Below are 21,589 nucleotides of genomic sequence, written 5' to 3' on the forward strand. Positions count from 1 at the left end.
GGGCCGTGGATAGATTCACTCGCTTGATTGTGGTGATGGCTACACAGGTGTATACGTGTATCAAAACTCATCAAATTCTGTGCTTAAAATATGTGCATTTTGTCATACGTCAGTTATACCTCAGGCTGTTAACCGTCTTTGTGACAGATGAGTGACAGGTAAAAAAAGGGTTAAAAGCAAAGACCAGAAAGATGGAGATGGGCCAGTGCAGGAATTCAAAGATCCGTTTAGGGATTTGACTTGATTCAAAAATCAATAAGCACTGGTTATGGAAACTTGAGGAAGGCATAAGATAATCATAGCAGAGCTGAGCAAAATCGTTTGGAGTGGCTTAATATCCCCAGGCCTTCACGGAGATGCCCAAGATGAGAGGGACCACACGACAGAGCCTTCGGCTGAAGGAGCAGAATTATTATGAGATAAACGACTTAGCAGAGGAGTGATACCTAAGTGTTCTTTTACATTTGGCCCCAGTTTGGCTTTTCTGGGAGCCATCCTTTGTGACCCGCTTTGCACAGCCTTTTTTTTTCTTTTTTTTTTAATTTATATTTTTATTTTTTAATCAAAGTACAGTTGATTTACAATGTTGTGTAAGTTTCAGGTGTACAATGCAGTGATTCAGTATGTAAACATATATCTGTATTCCTTTTCAGATTCTTTTCCCTTATAGGTTATTACAAGATACTGAGTATAGCTCCCTGTGCTATGCAGTAGGTCCTTGTTGTTTATCTATTTTATATACAGTCGTGTGTATATGCTAATCCCAGACTCCTAATCTATCCCTCCCCTCACCTTTCCCCTTTGGTGACCATAAATTTGTTTTCTGTGTCTGTGCGTCTGTTTCTGTTTTGTAAATAAGTTCATTTGTATCATATTTTTAGATTCCACATGTAAGTGATATCGTATGATATTTGTCTTCCTCTGTCTGGCTTACTTCACTTAGAAGGATCATCTCTAGGTCCCCAAGTGCAGGTCCTTTTAGATCCATCACGCTCTTTTCCCCACCATGACCCCAGCCCCAGTGAGTCTGCGAGGCAGACTTTATCATTGACACTTTAGAGGCGAGAACATGACTCCAGGACATGCAGTGTCAGAGCTGCAGTCTCGTAACTGGTGGTGGACCCAGATTCCCGTCTTGAATGCCCGATCTGGTGCTTTCTCCACCACCAATGGGAGCCGCGTAGGAGGACACGGGCTCAGGGTCGTTTCTGTGCAAACAGCGATGCCTTCGGCAGGCCTGGCACCATTCACCTCCTGGCGTATCCACCCTGCAAGAGGAGCCAGGTCAACAGCCTGGAAAGTCTGAGAGTAATGTAGCAAATGCCACCCATATTTGTCCAGTCTCATCATGTTTACAATGTTTGCTTCTATCTTTTTAAAAAACAAGAACCATATTATTGCAATTTTATATATTTTTACAGACCCCACTGAGACCCCAGCCATGGCTCCCTCTCTGTGTCTGAAATTAGAGGGTGTCCAGGGACAGCCACTATCCTGAGGTTGATTTTGCCTTTCCCCTGCATGCTTGCATAGTTCACTAAAATTTTACATAAAATTTAACATAATCGGTACCATAAGCAGTTTTCTGTTTTCACCCACCGTCATGCTATTTGATGTTGATCCACAGGGATATGTATGTAGCTTGAATTCTGTCTTTTGAGAGTCTGTGTAGTTTTGCAGTATCTGAATATTCCACAACTTGCTTATCTGTCTCATGTTAATGGATATAAGTTGTTTCCGATTTTTTACTGTTGCAACAGTACTAGAATGAACAGTCACGCCCTCCTCAGCATGGGCTCTTGTGCTTGGTCTTCTCAGCGGGCATACTTGCCAGGATGAAAGGAAAGTGCATCTGCCCTTTTGCAAAACATTTCCCATTTCTCTACGAAGGGGTAATGCAGACTCACATTCTCACTGCCAGTGGAAGAGGTGCCCTTGCTCCGGCCACATCCTTGCCAAGACTCCTTGACATAGATTATTCTCGACTTGTCATATATTGTCAATATCTTGGCTATTTATGTTTCTCATCAGTGAATTGCCTATTTTGTCTGTTTTCCTGTTGGGTTCTTTGTTCTTGATTCTGAACGATGACCTTTGTCATAAAAATCTCATGCGCTCTGTGACTTGTCATTTAGTTTTGTTTGGGATGTCATTTGTCAGAGAGAAGTTTTCAGTTTTAGTGCAAATTCATTTCCTGTCTGATGTGCCCTTTCTGTGTTGCGTTTAAGAAATATTTTCCAGGACTTCCCTGGTGGTCTAGTGTTTAAGACTCCACACTCCCAATGCAGGGGTCCTGGGTTCCATTCCTGGTTGGGGAACTAGATCCCGCATGCCACAACTAAAGATCCTGCATGACTCAGCGAAGATCCCGCGTGCCGCAACTATGACGCAGCGTAGCCAAATAAATAAATATATTTTTTTAAATGTGATCCCCTGGGGATCCCCAAGAACCTTTAAAAAAAAAGAAATATTTTCCCATCCTGAGGTTATACAAATATCCTGGATTTTTCCCCATAAGTTTTAAAACTTTGCTTTTCACATGTAGTTCATTAATCTACCTGAGGCTTAATTGTGCATGTGGTATGAGATACGGATCTAATTTTGTTTTGTTTTTCACAGATAGATAAACTTCAGTTATTACAGCACAGGTCTGTGTTCATTTAGTTGTACGGCCATATGTCTGAAAGCGTCTATTTCTGGGGTCTCTTTTCTTTTGCTTTGGTGTATGGCTTGACTCATGGTCAATAGCATGTTATATTAAATACTGTTTCTTTGTTAGTCTTGTTTTTGGTAGGATAAGCCTCCACTTTGTTCTTCTTCAAAATTGTCTTGGCTATTCTTGGTCCTTTGTGGACCCTCTCCCCTTCCCATCTCCCTTCCCCCCACCCACACACACAGAGCCATTCATTGTAACTGCATTGCATTTTTAGGTTAGTTTGCTGAGAATGATAATTTTTGGTGTATCTTTCTATTTATTTAGCATTCTATTGCATTTTTCAAGAAAACTGTTATAATTTTTGGTATACAGACTTGATCATCTTTTGTTAGATACATTCCTAGGTGTCATATAGTTTTGTTGCTATGGGAAAAGTAGAGTTTTTTAAGTACATTTTCTTCTTTTTTGTTGTTTTTTTAAATTTTTATTTTATTATTTTTTTATACAGCAGGTTCTTATTAGTTATCTATTTTATACATATTAGTGTATATATGTCAAGTACATTTTCTTACTTTATAATGTTTATATGGAGAAACCCATTTACTTTTGTTCATTGATCCTGCGTCCAGTTACTGATACCTCCATTTACTTTGACAGTTTGCCTGTAGATTGTTTGGGATTTTCTATTTAGTGGGTTACATTGTCTGGGAATAACAGCCGTCTGCTTCTTCCTTTCCAATTTTTTTTTTTTTTTTTTTTTTTTTTTTGCGGTATGCGGGCGTCTCACTGTTGTGGCCTCTCCCGTTGCGGAGCACAGGCTCCGGACGCGCAGGCCCAGCGGCCATGGCTCATGGGCCCAGCCGCTCCGCGGCATATGGGATCCTCCCCGACCGGGGCACGAACCCGCATCCCCTGCATCGGCAGGCGGACTCTCAACCACTGCGCCACCAGGGAGGCCCTTCCTTTCCAATTTTTACAGTGATTATTGATTTCTCTTCACTTTTCCTGTCTTCCCGACCTGGCTAGGACTCCAGCACAATGTTGAATGGTGCTTGAGCCATCCATGTCTCCTTCCTGATTTTATTTATTTTATTTTATTTTATTTTTATTGAGGTATAGTTAATTTACAATGTTGTGCTAGTTTCAAGTGTACAGAAAAGTGATATTCTTTTCCCTTATCAGTTATTACAAGATGTTGAGCTATATTGTGCTCTACAGTAGGTCCTTGTCGCTTACCTGTTTTATTTTATTTTATTCCTTCCTGATTTTAAAGGAAACATATTCAATAATTAGGAATAATGTTTGTTGAAATTTTCTGGGACTAAATAGTATTTGCCAGATTACAGAAATCCCACTTTATTACCATTTTGCTTAGAGTTTACCATTAAAGAGTCTTAAATTTTAGCAAATGCAGCATCTATTGAGATAGGTGTATATGCATGTATATACATATATAAATACACATATGTGTATGTACAAACACATACATGCCTATCTCAATAAATACACATATGTATGTACAAACACATGTATGCATATCTCAATAAATGCTGCATTTGCTAAATTTAAGGCTCTTTAATATATATATTTATATAATATATAAATACACATGTATATCTATATACACCCACATACACAACTTTGTTCTGTTCATATAGTGAATTATATTTATGGATTTCTAATGTGGAAACTTTCTTGCATTTCTGGGATAAAAGTCACAGTGTTTTCATCTGATTATTAAAGTCTACTTTGCTTATATTTTATTAAGGATTTTTCATCATTACTCATATCATCTTTCTCTTTTTTCATGAGATCGTTTTAGTGTATATTATTTTTCTGGAAAAATTGTCTATTTTATTTAAATTTTCAAGTTCATTGACATGAAGAAATTAATCATGTCTCTTTTAATTTCTGATGTTTCTAGTTTATTCCCCTTCTTTCTATTATTCAGCCTTGCCAGAGACTTGTCTACTGTATTAGCTTTTTTCCCCAAAGAACAAGCTCTGGGTTTATTGATTCTACTGTCTTTTTTTTTCAAATTTCATTAATTTCTGTTCCCTTCTCCATTTATTCCTTGTTTTCAAATTCCATCTTTTTCTTGCTTCTCAAGTTGTGTGCTTTGTGACTAAACTTCATCTATCTTCTTTTCTCACGTAAGCTGGAAGTGTTACAAGTCTCTCTAACTGCATACTTTTGATGTCTGGTCATGTTTTATTTGGTTCCAAGGATTCTCTCATCTTCATTTTAATTTCTTTTTCCATCCCTGAGTTATTTCTCAGTGTATTGTGATTTTGCAGATGTAGGGAGGGTTTGCTTGGTTGTCTTTCTGTTGTTTATAGCAAACGTAACTGCACTGTGGTCAGGTAATCTGATGTGCCTGCATCTTTGGTGTTAGTTTGTTGACCCTTGCTTTGCATTTGTTTGTAATCAAGTTTTGGTAAAAGTCCCTCATATCTTGTGAGGACAGCTTCAGGCACATGACTTGGCGTGGGGTTTGACTCATCCCTATCCTCACTGACTGTCTGCTGGACGTGTTGGGACAGGTGTGTGAAAACCTCTGCCGCACTGGTGCATCTGTCCATTTATACACCCGCTGCTTTGGGTTTCCCTTCTCTCTCGTCATCCTCATGTTGATCCTCTTTGTAGACTCATCCTCCTCCTCCAGAATTAGGGCCTGGTTCTGAGTTCTAATCCAGACCCTCATCTCTTCTGGCCAAGCACACCCTCCCTGGGCAAGTTCAGCTGCCTCCCTGGAATTGTTCCCCCCCACCTCCTTGCTGGCCACCCCCAAGCCCAAAATACCAGTCCAGAACCATGCAGCTGCCTCCATGCAGAGGACCTCAGCCCTCTCAGATTCAGTGGATCCATAGTGAGCTCTTTCTCGCTGACCTCTGCTCCCAGCAATTCCACACCCCCTGCAGCCCGCCCTTTTCAGGAACAGCTGGCCCCTACTCAGACCACAGAATGACTGTTTTTTCTCCTTTACAGCCACCTGTTAATCACCAGGTCTCCTAACTATCTGTCATAGTCACCTCTGCTCCTTGTCCTTACCTGTCCTTACCGTGGAAGCCACCTGTGGCTTGCCCAATTCAAACATTTGTATGTTCAGAATTCTTGAAAACTTCACTGTGCCTCCATCTCTCTTTTAACAGATCCTAGAGGTCATTGAAGGAAAATTGTCTAGTCTGGACCGCATGAGGAAATGTTCCATTACCAGTTAACTACAGATTGGAAATGTTACTTCTTACTGTAAATAGTATCCAAGTCCAGCAGAGGCGAAAGACTATCGTTTAAATTACTTCTATGGGTATTCCCATGAGTGTCTCTTCATTCTTTTTGACTTCATTCTTAATCTGCCTGGGTTTTTTTTTTTTTTTGCGGTACACGGGCCTCTCACTGTTGTGGCCTCTCCCGTTGCGGAGCACAGGCTCCGGACGCACAGGCTCAGCGGCCATGGCTCACGGGCCTAGCTGCTTCGCGGCATGTGGGATCTTCCCAGACTGGGACACGAACCCGTGTCCCCTGCATCGGCAGGCGGACTCTCAACCACTGAGCCACCAGGGAAGCCCTCTGCCTGGGTTTTAATCAAACCACTTTCACTCACATTTAACCTCTGGCGGGGAGGGAGTGTTAAAACAAGTAGTGGTGGACAGAACCTTCAGGAAGCAGAAAAACAGCAGGATAGGAAAAGGGGGGCGGACGTCAGAATTCTTTTCTCCCATTAATTGAACGGTGGGAACAACAATATAAAATTTGTTTAGACCACAAAAGGGCATTCTGGTCATCTAATCATTCCTGGGGCTATTTTCCTTAAGCATTCATGGACGAGGCCTAAAAGTCCTCTGCTGAATTCATTCTCTGGTGTTTTTGAGCAGATGAGGTCCTCAGGTGACTGGCCATACATCATGACCATAGGTGATGTTTATCGAACCTCGCTGTGTGCTGAGCATTGCTCTGAGCCCTTCACAGCTGTGAACTAATTTCACCTTCACAACCCTGTGAGAGGTAGATACCATCATTCCCATTTTACAGATGAGGACACTGAGGCACCGTGAAATGAGACCACTTCCCAAGGTCATGCAGGTCATAACGGTGGAGCAGGCTTCATGGCCCGGCTCCCACTGCCATCTGCAGTGGACACATAGGCATGCTTCCCAGGACCACAGCTTAGCCACAGGGCAGTGGACACACATGCTCGGAACAAGCTTAAGCCCAGCGAGAAAACGGTTACCTTCTGAATCAGCAAAATTAAATTATGTTCACTGTCTTTTAAAAAAATTCTTAGAAAATTGATGAACCACAAATTCATGTATTACATATGTGAGGAGCAATTAGTTCCTTGAACAGGACTTTTATGAGGCATAAATTCCCTTTATCAGCAGGCCAGGTGAAGGGCTGCAGCATGGTGTGTGTTCTGCCTGTGAACCAGTCTGTGAAAGGAAGGTCTTGCTTTACAAGGCGGTGATGAAGTTTTGTGGCTCCTGTATTAGGTGTTTCTAGTTTTGACAGACTCCCGGGAAAGGGGAATTTGTCCCTTTCTTGCCAGCTGAGTAAAACATCACTGAAGTTACCTTCAGTTCCATTCTGTCATGCAAGGAGTAAACTGTCCTCTGATACATGGAAAAAGATGATACGAAATCAACACTGACGTGCAAGCGATGTGACCCTTGGGCATCACCTAGTGATGAGGGCACGTCCTGAAACTCAGGGCCAGTGCCTGTAAGCCAGTCAGACCTGCAGGTGTCTTTTATTTAGGAAATAGCAATCTGAACAAGCCCCTCATTTGCACATTTTTCTTCCAGGGTTGATATTGTCTTATCTTTCAAAATAATGCTTAAAATAAGGTCTACTACATTTTCTTGAATCTTAAATATTCCCACATTCATCAAAATGAAGGAGCAGGATTTTCTTTTCTTTTTTTTGGCTATCAAGAGAGTAATTTTTAAAAAATATATTATTAAAGTTACTTTGTTTTTACTTTTTTTATAAATTTATTTATTTTATTATTTTATTTTGGCTGCATTGGGTCTCCGTTGCTACGCGCAGGCTTTTCTCTGGTTGAGGCAAGTGGGGGCTACTCTTCGTTGCGGTGTGAGGGCTTCTCATTGTGGTGGCTTCTTTTGTTGCGCAGCATGGGCTCTAGGCTCATGGGCTTCAGTAGTTGTGGCACACGGGCTCAGTAGTTGTGGATCGTGGGCTGTAGAGCACAGACTCAGTAGTTGTGGCGCAGAGGCTTCGTTGCTCCGAGGCATGTGGGATCTTCCTGGATCAGGGCTCGAACCCGTGTCCCCTGCATTGGCAGGTGGATTCTTAACCACTGCGCCACCAGGGAAGCCCCCAAGAGAGTAATTTTAACTGTAGAGTTTTCACTTATAAATAACTATAATCAATGGTGTACTTGCTAAGAAAAGAGATTCTAAGACCCATTTTAAAGCACTTAAAAATGTAGTTAACATCTGAAAGTAATTAATATAAATACAGGTAGTTATTACAACTGTTAAATACCTGAAAATGCTTCATAATGTTTATAGATAAATAACTTACTCATTTTGGTCGTGTTTGTCCCCAGAGATGAACATTATGGGTGCATTTCTGAACTGACTGAAATAAAGCCAAACATGATAACCAGTCACAGAAGACAGCAAAATGAATGGTACCCAACCTTCTCTGAGGCTGGTGACTTCCTCCTCTGCATTCCAGAACCCCCTGTAGTGAGCTAATTGAATTTTACATTCAGCTTTGCACACGCCTGGCAGAAGCTCTCCCAGGGGGGTTCCCTTTGCCAATCCCTAGGAGTTGACCTACTTCAGTTTCAAATCTGGGCCAGTCCACACCTCACAGATGAGACAGGCCACAGAGCAATGAGAAGACTCTCAAAGCCACACACCCAGCAGGAAGAAAGCGGGGCTGGAGGCTTCCAGTCCATGGATCTTTTGTGTGGTGTGAACAGGAAGTGATAGAAAGAAGATCAGGGAGATTTGGGGGCGGAGGGCTTCAGTGCCATCTTCTCTCATGGTCATGTAGAGGCCGAGAGACTGAACAGGGTTGGCGCCTGCTGACGAGCTCAGTTGGTCTACAGCCGTCCTGGCGTCCTGCATTCTCCTGGACCCTCCTGCTCTGCCACCTTCCTGGCCACTTGCCCAAACCTGGGAGCTGGAAAGTAGAGAGTCAGGCCAGTGTCCCCAGGGCCAGAGCTGGACGAGGTGGAGCTGGTGCTTAGAGAGAACGGGAGAGCGCTGCCCTGGTGGCGAGGCAGGAAGAGGGCAGGAGGGAGTGGAAGGCCAGGGAAGGAGCGGTTGTACAGTTATTGTTAGCCATGGGTTTCATCGCTTATTTTTTACGCTATGAGCCTTTCCTCATCTTCCTTCATTATACCTTGCCTGATAACAATCTCCTCTGGAATCTCTTTTTTATTCAAAGAAACAAAAACATGTTTAAAAAAAAACTGGGGAATTAGCTAATAGTAATGAATATAAGACCCTTTGTCCTCTGGACAACAATATTTTCAACAAACAGGGGAATCAAAATCCTAAATTTTGTATGTTTCTTAATGCATAATTTCTCCTGGCTGTCACCTTTCTCTGTTGTGTTGTTAATATTCAGAATTTACTTGTCTTGGAGAGAATTTTTAAAGAATTTATCATTCATAGGTTTCCCTAAGTATCTCCTTTTGTTTTTGTTTTATACTTGATTCGTTATAGACATGATTTCCTCAATTGTATTTGAGGAAGTATGCAGAGTGGCCAGCAGCAAAACTCAGGATCCACCATGCAAGACCCACCTTGTCCTCACGCTTGCCATTTTGAATGACCTTGTCAAGAGATTTTATAGAACTTGGATTTCAGTGCTTGCCCATCAAAGGGCAGAGGTAAAGGCATTATTTAAGCCAGAAAGAGAATTCTGAAGAAACACACAGACACAATTCCAGGTGTGTAGTTATCTAGCAAAAAGCCATGCATTTAAACAGCTAGAAGAAGAAAAAAAGAAGTCTTTTTGGTGTGTGATTCCAATGAACATGCTCCATGAGACATAAAGCAGTGTTTGCCTCATGACGCTTATTCAAACAAAAGGTTATGATTTGTGTTTATTTTTTGTGAGTAGTTTTACTTGGTTGCAAATGAGACTATATTCAAAATTAATGTTACTTTCAGAAGGGCATTCACTTCAACAGTCAGCACCAACTATGTCCCAGGTTCTGCAAAAGGTCTCTTTATCATTTGTGAAAACAGGTTGCGTTATCTCTTTCCCAACATCAAACATCTTCAGAAGTATCCCATTGCCTACAAAATAAAATCCAAACGCCGGAGCCTCTTCCCAACCCCATCTGTGCCTGCCGTTGCCCACAATTGAGCTCCCATCCTACTCCGTCTTTAGCAACTTCATAGAGGACACTTGAGGTGGCCCTAAGAATGTTACAGAGGATACTTAGATGAGCCTAAGAGCCACCAAGAGCTTCTGGTCAAGACAGAGTTACAGGGACTGGATTTAAACTCCCACCTGAAACCAGAACAGCAACAAAAACCTGACAAAATATGAAGACATTGAACATCAGACAGTGAAGGACAGTGATCCTTGAAATATGGTCAGCCAATGAGGGGAGGGTCTCCAGGGGACAGTGCAGGACGGGGAACTCAGGGGGATCCCTCCAGACTCCCTGAGTTGAGGTGACAGAGCTGAGGGTCTGAGGGAGACCGAGGCCTGGGGTTGAGAGTTCTCAGGACAGAATCCTGGAGGGGAGAGAACCCTGGGATCTTCAGAGGGTCCCCCTGGAGTATTCAGTTGAATGCTGATTAGCCGATGCACATGAAGAAACTATTTGAGTCTGAGAAAAGGATTAGAGGTTACAGTGTCCAGTACTCAGATTTGGGAGTAGCAACTCTTCCCACATTTGTTCAGAGTTCTCAGAACACTCTGACCTCAGGAGTGGAGAATAATTAGCCCTAAGCTGAGACTTGCTTCAGTTCTACCTAACAAATCTCCAAAACATGACTCTGTTCTCTGTATTCACATTTGCATGGTATGTTAACTTTGACCTCTGTAATATTATCATAATCACACCCTTTCTGGCTATTTTACAGGCAGTCTTGAGAACAAATGAGCAGGTTCTGAGGAAGGGGATTGGGCAAAGACTTCTGTAGTCACAGCAGCCTACAGAAAATTGGGGAACTTTCTTAAAGGATGCTATTGATTAGAACACATGGGTTCAAGTACCCATGAGTAAGACCTGTGCATGCTCCCAGACTAGACCATCATTTGAAACATTCACAGTGCATGTACAATTCATGTTAACGAGGAAATACAATGAGTATGTCCCACCTCGTCTTGAGGATTTGTCAACCCCTTGATTAGAAAATTGAAACTAACCTCATTAATACCATGGTCTTTCTGGTGAAAGGTCCATTTTTCCTAATAATTTTTTGAGTATTTACAGTATTTTCTGCATTTATCGTATGAGTAGTGTATGAGTATGTATATTGAAGGACATATAATTATTCTAAATGTTTGGTCATTTTTGTGAATCGCCATTATTTTTTTTTTTCTATTTCTGGCATGGATTTGACAGTAAATTATCTAAAGAAGAATGAATTGTATTTGGATAGTTAAAATTCTATGAGTGAACCCTCTGAGAGCATAAGACAAAGATATCTCATCTCGGCATCTTATTCATCTTATTCTTATTCATGATACTTGAAATTCTAGCTAGTGCTAATAGGCAAGAAAAGGAAATGAAAGGCATACAAATTGGGAAGGAAGAAATTAAACATGGAAGAAAATCCCAAGGTCACAGGATACTAGGTAAATACAAATATTGATACAAACCACATTTCTATATTCTAGCAATGAATATGTAGAGATCAAAATTAAAAACATAAAAATAGGGGCTCCCCTGGTGGCGCAGTGGTTGAGAGTCCGCCTGCCGATGCAAGGGACATGGGTTCGTGCCCCGGTCCGGGAGGATCCCACATGCTGCGGAGCAGCTGGGCCCGTGAGCCATGGCCGCTGAGCCTGCACGTCCGGAGCCTGTGCTCCGCAATGGGAGAGGCCACAACAGTGAGAGGCCCACGTACCGTAAAAAAACAAACAAAAAAAAAAAAACATAAAAATAAACCTTAATCTAAACCTCACACCTTATTCAAAAATTAACTCAAAATGAATCACAGATTTAAATGTAAAACGTAAAACTATAAAAGCTTTTAGAAAAAAAAAGAGAAAATCACCACGATCTAGGGCTAGATAAAGATAAGTTGCAGACTGGGAAAAAAATTTTACAAACCACGTATCTGACAATGGACTAGAATCTAGAATGCACAGAGAACTCTCAAAACTCAGTTAAAAAAGAAAAATAGGCAAACAATCCAGGTAGAAAATGGGAAAAGTTATGAGCAGAGCTTTACCAACGAGGATAAACAGATGGCACATGAGCACTTGAAAAGATCATTAGCTGTGAGGGAAATGAAAATTAAAATCACAATGATATATCATTACACACCTATCAGAATTGCTAAAATAAAATAGTGATATCAAATTCCGGCACGGAGGCAGAGAAACTGGATCATTCATACATTGCTGGTAGGAATGTAAAATGTTTCAGCCACTCTGGAAAACAATTAGGAAATTTCTTATGAAACTAAACATTCAGTTACCATATGACCCAGCAATTGTACTGTTGGACATTTATGCCAGCGAAATAAAAACTCATGTTCACACACAGACCTGTGCACAAATGCTCCTGAGCTTTATTTGTAATAGCCCCAAACTGAAAACAACCCAGTTATTTATCAGCTGGAGAATGAACAAACATGGAACTCAGCAATAAAAAGGGATGAACTATTGATACATGCAACAACTTGGATGAATCTTGAGGGAATTATGCTGAGTGAAAATAGCCAGTTCTGAAAAGTCACATGCTTTATGATTCCAGTAGTATACCAGTCTTGAAATGACAAAATTATAAAAATGGAGTCCAGACTAGTGGTTGACAGGGGTCTGGAAAGGGAGATTGAGTGGGGAACAGGGAAAGAGAATGTGTCTATAAAAGGGCAACATGGGCGGGGAGGGTGGATCCTTGTGGTGATGGAAATGTTCTCTGTCTTGACTGTATCATTGTCAATCATGGTTATGATATCATGCTATAGTTTTATAAGATGCTACCATGGGGGAAACTGAGGGAAGGGTATCCAGGATCTCTCTATGATTTCTTACAACTGCAAGTGAATCTACAGTTATCTCAAGAAAAGAAGTTTAAAAAACTTGGAATTCTTATCAAAATTTTCAGTTACACTTTATAATTGACAAAGATTGCCCACCTACTCAAATGTTGGCAATTTGAAGATTTTCTTAGACGGTGACTACCTAATAATTATCAAAATTGTAAAATACATCACTTAGTATCTAAGAGTAATTTGATCAACCATGTAGAAACCAAGAATAAACAAATGTGTCTATAAAAGGCCAGTTTTGATGATGAAAAAAGAAACCCACAATTGAACATCCTCATCCTGGACCTTGACGGCAATGTGGAGGAGCCTGCCATCTGCGTTGCCAAGATGACGCTGACATCCTCCCGCATCTTTTCCCACAGGAACTGCTCTTCAGCGTGTGTGCCCTCAACGTCCTGTCCACCATCGTGTGTGCGCTAGCCACAGCCATGTGCTGCATGCAGATGGTCTCCGCTGACGTCCTGCAGATGGTGAGTGGTCTCCCTTCCTCCCCAGCACACTCACAATGGCAGGCTCCAGCCCCTCCTCCCCAGCCAGTTTGAGACCAATGTATCACGGACACTGCTGGCTTCCATCCAGAAGCCCCAAGGACAGTAAGCCCCAACAGCGCGTGGGGCTTGGAGATCCTTGGAGGTCACTCCATGCTGCCCTCTGGAAGACAAAACTCACACATGTGTTGCCACTGATGTATTTATTTTAGGTGTTGTTGGAGCTCCGTGTTGACAGGGTCCAGCTACCATCACGTGCCTCTAGATAGCCCCTGGTTTGTGCCCCTGAGTAATTTTAGCAACAGTCCTGTAGCCTGAGATGTCCTCTAGGCCTGGCACCTCCAGAGCAAGGCTCTGTTCAGAATTCACTTTTTTTTTTTTTTTGCGGTATGCGGGCCTCCCACTGTTGTGGCCTCTCCCGCTGCGGGGCACAGGCTCCGGACGCGCAGGCTCAGCGGCCATGGCCCACGGGCCCAGCCACTCCGCGGCATGTGGGATCCTCCTGGACCGGGGCACGAACCCTCATCCCCTGCATTGGCAGGCGGACTCTCAACCACTGCGCCACCAGGGAAGCCCCAGAATTCACTTTTAATAAAGGAAGATTCAGGGCTTCCCTGGTGGCTAATAAAGGAAGATTCGGTGCTTCCCTAGCGGCGCAGTGCTTGAGAGTCCGTCTGCCGATGCAGGGGACGCGGGTTCGTGCCCTGGTCCGGGAAGATCCCACATGCCACGGAGCGGCTGGGCCCGTGAGCCATGACCGCTGAGCCTGTGCGTCCGGAGCCTGTGCTCCGCAATGGGAGAGGCCACAACAGTGAGAGGCCTGCGTACTGCAAAAAATATAAAAATAAAAACAAATAAAGGAAGATTGTTTAGAAGATGAGTTCTTCTCAAATTGAAAAACTGCTCCTCTGTGCTTTGCAGATTTGCTAAATAACCTTGAGCTCAAAATCCAGCGACAGGTCACTGGACAGCCATCATTAGAACCTCTGGCCAGGGTCTTAGAGAAGAGGAAGTGCTGGTCCCCAGGGGAGTGATGAGGCCAAGAGCAGAGGTCACACACTTATTAATACATGCTCAATAAATAATGACGGCTCTTTGTTATTTGTGTGAATGGAACACAGCCCACTGCTCAGTACGTTACCACTAAAGTCAGCAAATAAAGGGAAAGTGATGGGAAGACATTGCTGTTCATGCTAAGGGTAGGAACCCTGCCCTCCCTTTTCCCCCTGGCCCCTCCAAGACCTGCCCTGCCTCCCCTCCCCAATGTTTTAAGCACCTCGTGAAAAAAAAGGCAAGTTTTTCTTATAGGAGCCTGTTTGATTTGTTGTTTCTCACCCACCCTGTGGCAGTACATCAGTTCATCAAGATGCAGGGCCAGAGAGCATCATTACCCAGGCGTTAAAAATTCATTGGCTCTAATCGTGTGCAGCCTTTTTCTCCCTGTGTACACCCACACAGCTGTCACAACCGGGCCGACCTTTCTGAGAGGCAGCAGTTTTCTGAAAGATACCTAATTAAGCAGTTCTTCAGCAGCGATGAACTTCAGGCCTTGCTCGCTGAGGCCTCACGCTGGCGATTCTCTCCAGCGTGTCGTGTAACGGAAGGTTAAGTACTGTGGGGCTCCGGTCACCTCAGCAGATTTTACTCTTGATCTGCAAATATCACACCAATTTGGCCAAACTAACAGAACCACAGGGCTGGAAATGCTGAAGCTTTTTTTCCCCTAGGTTTTCAGAAATAAAATGCAAATTACCAACTGAGTAAGAAGAAAGTGTGTCGTAGCTAAAATAGCGTATGTGGTGAAATGTAACATGCAGGTCATTGTCAGTCCTCCGTGTAGAAAGTGAGCGGCCTGGCATCCTGGGTCTGAGGTCAGCTACATCTGGGTCGGGGTCCCCGGCTTTTACCTACGAACCTCCCTGAACCTCATTTTTCTCACTCAGGAGGGACCCTGTTTAAGTATCTGGTGAGAACTCAAATGTGAACTATTTTGATTCTTAAATACGTGGAGGGAATACGTCCCGGTTTGTTATCGGGGCATCACAGCTGTGACCGTGAAGGCAGTGGTCCTCGATGTACTTTATCAACCAGATGTAAAGTATGGCTGCAATTACAACAGCTGCCATTAGAACCCCTGGCTGTTTCATGGCTAAGTATTATACTTGGTGAGTAAGTTTGCTTCAGACCCCTGGCTTGGAAATAGAAATCGATGAGTTTGCTGCTGGTGTGTTCTTCTCCTTTTGTGACCACGGACTATGGAACAGACCAGGCTCTAGTCTCCTCAGAAGGCTGGTTACCCCACTGACCTGCAGAGCCACCGGGGAGCCCATGACTGTGGCGCCCGTGGGACCAGCACCTGACCTTGGGCACATCACCACCCATTTGACCCAGTTTCCTCTGCTCTAAGTAAGACTGTTTACATCCTACTGTCCTCATAGGGCCACTGAGAGGATGACTTAGATAACGTGTCAATGGGCTTTGAAAAAGCATGGTGGCCACATGGAGGTTGGCTGTTACCACGTGGGTCAGGGGCTGGGCCAGCCTGGCCACACGTGCTGTGTCCTTGGAGAAGAGGTGGGACAGCCCAAGGGGGTCATGGTTACGCCCTGATGGATGGGGCTGGGAGCTACGTTATCCCTGAGGATGCCTCAGAAGCTCTTCTTAATTTTTTTACAAGTCTTTTTCTCCCCCAGCTTTATTGAGATATAGTTGACTTGAATTTTCTTACTTCATATTGTTAAACTCTTTAATTAAAGAAGTAACATAGGATCATTGAAACAAATAAAATATAGAGGTATATAAAGAAAAAGTTGATCATCTCCCCTCCCCCACTGCATTCTCCTGAGAACAATTTGCAGTGAATCTTCCCTTTGTTTCTTGATTTCTTAGGACTTATAGAAACATATGAAAATAGTCTATCTTCCTTTTTTCCTCCCTCCCTCCTTTTCTCTATCTCTCTCTCCTTCCTTCCCTTTCTTCCTTCATTTATTCCTTCTTTTTTTGCCAAAATGGGATCACACCACGTATGTTACTCTACGACTTAATCTTATAACCTGAAACAATCATGGCCATCCAGCTGAGTCAATAGAAAGAGAGATGTTTGAATATCTGCAGTGGTCCATGAGATGGAAGTCACGTCAGTTATTTGGCCATTTCTCTATCTGAGTTGCTACTTGTTTTTGATTTGGGTTCTGTCTCTGCCTCTGCAAATGGTTCTCCTTGTACATACAGTCATAACTCTCTGACCAACTTGTGCCTACCTGACTGGCCAGCCAGCTGCGGTTCTCCATCCCGCCTGAGAGATGCGCTTCCTGCTGCCCATAGCACACCCCCACTCCCCGCAGCCTCTGCGGTTCACCCATATGCCATTTCTGCTCCCAGCAGTTGGGTCATCAGCTTTCCAAGGGACAGTTTTATCTATCCCCAGACCAGTTTAGGCCAGTGGTATGTGGACTCTAAGTGCATATTCTAGTACTACGTGAGCCAGTGAAATACGAGTGCAAGAAGAGAGTTATGTCTATTACAACCAAACAGTGCTCTGGAAAGAGTCAGTGAAAGAGGGTCACTAAATATATTGCCGTCAGTTTAGAAGTGGGTCAGACAACTTGAAGGGGTTGGGATAAAACCTGAAAAAAATCGAAGGGGTTTCTGCATACACATTGCTTCCCAAGTACCTTTAAGTTCTGGCTCTGCTGTAAAAACAGAGAACTGGAAAGTCAGAGAATGTCTTACGGGTGTAGTTTATGCAGGAAGAATCACGGGGCACCCATCAGCAGACTGTGACTCATAGCAAAGGCCTTAGCCCATGTGGAAGGAACCCATAATTTTATTCTTATTTTTGTGGATCAGCATTTTGGGATGATTAAGAATTTGGGGAGAATTCATATAATGAATGCATATCTACGTGAGATACAAATTGTTATGTCTATTGTCAGAATTTATCATGCTGAATTCCTCTAATGTGTTTGGAAATAGTGGCAAAAGACCATCTGATGATAAAATTCAGTTTATTGATACAGTTTAGTGGAGAAAGCATTTACCTCCAAAGTGTCTATAATCTCATATTTTTAGTTTTATTTCCTAAGTGTAATCTCAGTTTTCCATTAAACTATTTTCCTCCGCACTTACTTTCTTGCCAGCCACCTAGCCTCGGGGACATGGTCTGCTATTACCTGCATCTCCATTTCCCACGCACTTGTTAACTTCATCTTTTATAGCCATCTATGTTCTCCACTCATCCTACGCCTTGTAAAGTAGAGCTGCTTCAGAAGCTGCAGGCAGGGTACCGTACCGTGGCCGTCACAGACACGCTACTGTGGGCTTGCCCACGGAGCTCAGAATGGGTGCTGGCTGGACAGGGAGTGATGTAGTGCCCCCTGGGAGCCCCCAGATCACTCAAGTTCACCTGTATCTTCCCCTCTCCAGTTCTCCCCACTGAGGCTGGCCCTCCTCTGACCCACAGTGACCCTCCTTGAGGTCTGGGTTCAGCAGAAAGGTCTCTGGGTCGTAGGTGCTACTTACCCTATCAGATCAGGACCAATAAGGGGTGTCTGCTTGACCTAAAAAGCCAGCTACAGCAGGCAATCATAAAAATGATACATACCATGAACATTTTATTTTGGCTTTAAACATGCAAATGAGCATCTGTCCCCCAGTCTTGGTTTTGGGCTATGATCTTCTCTTTGATTATGGGTCTCTTTGGTGTATCAGGTTGTATTTACTGCATCAAATTCATGGAACTCACAGCCTCTATGATTTCCAGATTTAGTTCCTTTTGATTGGAGTCAGACAGGTGAAGCCATCTGCATGCAGAACTCCCTGGATATTTTACAATTCTTCACTCTATTATGACTGCCTGGCCAGGACCTACCTTGGCAGAAATTTCTGCTTAGCTATCGAGTCTTTCCAAAGCCTTCAACTCGGTTTTCACGGAACAAGCAAGTTTTCCCATCTGCATTCATATTTCATTGCAAATTACAGTAGTAACTAAACTGGTCTGAACCTGTTTGAGGAGGCAGCCCTGCTCATCCAGGGGTGGCAGGACCAGAGAGCAGCAGGGTGACCGGGGCGGGCATCACTCCAGGGTCCAGAGCACAGGGGGAGAGCTCCAGCTCACCAACAAGAAGTCCATTCAGAAAACTTTTCCTGTGGCAATAATCCTGCTCTTTCTCCCAAGGATAGCACGTGCCTAAGATGGGTCCTACCTCCCAGAACAAACCCCTGAGAATGGGCTTCTCCCCAGCAGGGTCTAAAATGCAAACTCCTCTTTTATGGATGATGAGGGTTGGGCGATGATGCCCATGCCAGGTGTGTGAACACCTCAACCAGGTACCAACCTCACTTTGCTCACCAGGCACAGGTGTACCTCTGTCACCACACGGACCAACCAGGGCTTTTACAGGTGGCCCAGGGCAAGCACAACCCCCTGGGAAAGAAGGGATGCTTCAGGGCGCGTTTCCTCCCCAGCGCACCCAGATGCAGGCTCCGCTCTGCGCCTGGCCATCACCCTGCAGATGAGGGGCCGAGGAGGGTGTGGGTGGGCAGCAAGCATTTCTGTGGGTCCTGAAGGATGACCAGGAGGTTGCTGGGTGAGAGGAGGCGGGATCTGGGGAGAGAGAACGGCCTGAGTTTGGTACTTGGGGTTGGTTCCAATGGCAGAGGGAGGAGTTTGGGGTATCAGTGGGTTAGTGGGTAAAGAAGCTGGAAACTGGGTGGGATTCAGGAAGCAGAGGTCTCGTAAAAGAGTTTTAAAAGGGAGCGACCTCCTCACATTGGATTTACTGTAGCTTTTTTTAAAAAATTATTATTTAATTAATTTATTTATTTATTTGCTTGGTTGTGCTGGGTCTTAGTTGTGGCTCGTGGGCTCCTTAGTTGTGGCATGTGAACTCTTAGTTGCGGCACGCATGTGGGATCTAGTTCCCTGAGCAGGGATCAAACCCTGGCCCCCTGCACTGGGAGCACAGAATCTTAACCACTGCGCCGCCAGGGAAGCCCCTAAACAAAGCTTTTTAAAGCAGAACAAGAGGAAGAAGACCAAGGCAGAGAGATGATTTAGATGCTTCCGCAAGGAGGAGATAACCTGGGGGCTGCCGGGAGGTGGCAGTGAGGAGGTGTGTGTTCACCTGTGGAGCGGATGCTTATAGAGCACCTGCTGGGCCCTTGGCACCAGACCCCATGATGGACCCCATGGCCGGGGCCCAGGAGAGAAAAGGAGCTCGACATAGCTCATACGGGGAGCTGGTTAGCCAGGGGTGGAAGGCAGAGGAGCAAGGAGCGCCTGGAGGTTACACAGAGACAGCAGCAGAGGCTCTGCCACCCTTAGAGCTGGAGGACATAGGGCAGGAGGGGCAGGAGCAGTGACAGGACCTCCCCCCCTGCCGCCTCTTCACCAGGTTCCCTCTCGCGTCCCCGTTGGCAGAACCTAACAGGACTCCAGCTGCAAGGGAGCCTGGGACCGTGGGGTGGAGACCTTCAACACCCCTGTCTCAGAGCAGAGTCCGGAGCTGGTGACCCTGGGCTCCCATACAGACGCTGCCTCATCAGACAGATATTGAAGGGTGTCAAGGGAGATGTCGGTGTGACTCGCGGGCCTCCGGCCGTGGAAGCCAAGGAGCCGGGGTCAATGCTGCTGAGTCTGATGTGCTTCCACGAAGATAGGCCAATGCCCCCCCTGGAAAGGCCATCTGGAGTTTAGGGCAGAAACGGAGATGGTCGTTTAGCCTTTAAAAAGCCTCCCTTGTGTGGCTGCATTGACTCATTTAAACCTGCTAATAGGATTGCCTGGACCTCCTCACCTCTCTCATTCCTGGTGGGACTGGATCTTCCACAGAAAAGCGCTTTGGCTTTTGCATTTCACGCTTGAGTATGTTATTGATTTTTCTAATTTCTGATAAGGCTAATTCAAAATCTTCCCCCATGAGACCTCCAGGACCTTTGGCTTCATACTGGCTGCTCAGCTTCCTGCAGTAGCCGCAGGGCGAGCAGGTTTCCAAAGTCAAGGCTGGCAGACAAATCCACCCTGCCCTTGGCCATGGATGCACCTCTATCTCAGACCACTGAACATACAAACCATGGGTCACACCAGCTGGAGGGGCAAGGACCGTGCTCTGTGTGTGAAGAAGGCAGGTGTCACACGTTTGGACATGTGCAGTCTGATGTGTCACACATTTAGACACACCCCCACCCACCCCCAGTTCTTTCTGCATTAGTCTAGAGCATGCTGATTTCATAGCATTGGACTGTATTCAGAATCGCGACCTCACCCGTACTTGTCCAGAAATGTTCCACCACCCCACCCGCTGCTGCCAGGAGGCATTTCCTACCACACAGCTTCAGTAGAGCTGCTGCCCAGCTCCAGCACCCTCGCTGGCTCCCCAGTGCCCCCAGAATTAGGAAGTAACTTCTAGAGCCTTACTGAAATTTGCTCTCTGTAAACACATCTTCCACTAGCTCACCTGATTTTCTTGAGCTCGGAGCCCTTTCTGTGAGCCCACTCATTGAAATCCTCCTCATCTTTCAAGCCCATTCAAATGTCATCTTCTACATTAACCCTTTGTGGATCTCTGCAGGTTTCTGCAGAGCTTGGAGAGTTCACTGTTTGCTCACGGAACTGTCCTTGCTTGGCCATGGACAGTAGACTCTGGGTCCTGGCCTCACCCACCCCTTGCCGCCCCCCCCATGCAGTGGGAGGTCCCAGAGCATAGTGTTCAGTAGCCTGGGGTCTGTCCACAGCTGGAGGCACTCTCGGGGAGGTGTCCCCTGGACCTGGAGCCGTGCCTCGGCTACCTCCATGCCATAGGTCACCTCTGGGGAGCAGTGGCCCATGGAAGGAGCAGCAGGTATTGGGTGGTGCCTCCCAAGAACAAAAATGGAAAATGAGGCAGAGACAGCTTCATTTTAAGTGATTTGACCTCACATTGCTCAAGCAGCCTCTCAGTTTTGAGGTTGCCCCCCAGAATGTTCTAGACCTCATGAAGGATTCTTTTCCCTCAGAGCAGTGTTTTCCAAAGTGTGTGAATTCCCTAGAACTGCCAAATATTGATGGATACTATGTGTCCAGAGGGGCCCATCACAAAATATTTGAGGAATGTTCCATGAATGGGCTAAACAATTTAACGGATTTTTTGGTGCAGGCCTTCTCAGGGCCTTGAACACACTCATAAGGCACATGACAGGGCCCCAAGGAGGGAGTACCAAAGTGGCTTTGCCCAAGTTTATTTCAC

At 44.7% G+C, this 21,589-nt stretch overlaps 1 protein-coding gene across 1 annotated transcript in view; it reads left to right on the plus strand.

Annotated features, from left to right (window-relative positions):
* Positions 1 to 21,589, plus strand: part of ENTREP2 (endosomal transmembrane epsin interactor 2) — a gene marked incomplete at both ends in the record, with an annotated part of 388,800 nt that overhangs the window by 346,599 nt on the left and 20,612 nt on the right. The window contains one exon of the mRNA XM_079699957.1: positions 13,239 to 13,346. Coding sequence (XP_079556083.1) covers positions 13,239 to 13,346 — 108 coding nt within the window. The remainder of the gene's footprint in view (positions 1 to 13,238; positions 13,347 to 21,589) is intronic.

This window comes from Hyperoodon ampullatus (genome assembly GCF_949752795.1).
Source record: "Hyperoodon ampullatus genome assembly, chromosome: 3".
Taxonomy (NCBI): Eukaryota; Metazoa; Chordata; class Mammalia; order Artiodactyla; family Ziphiidae; genus Hyperoodon; species Hyperoodon ampullatus.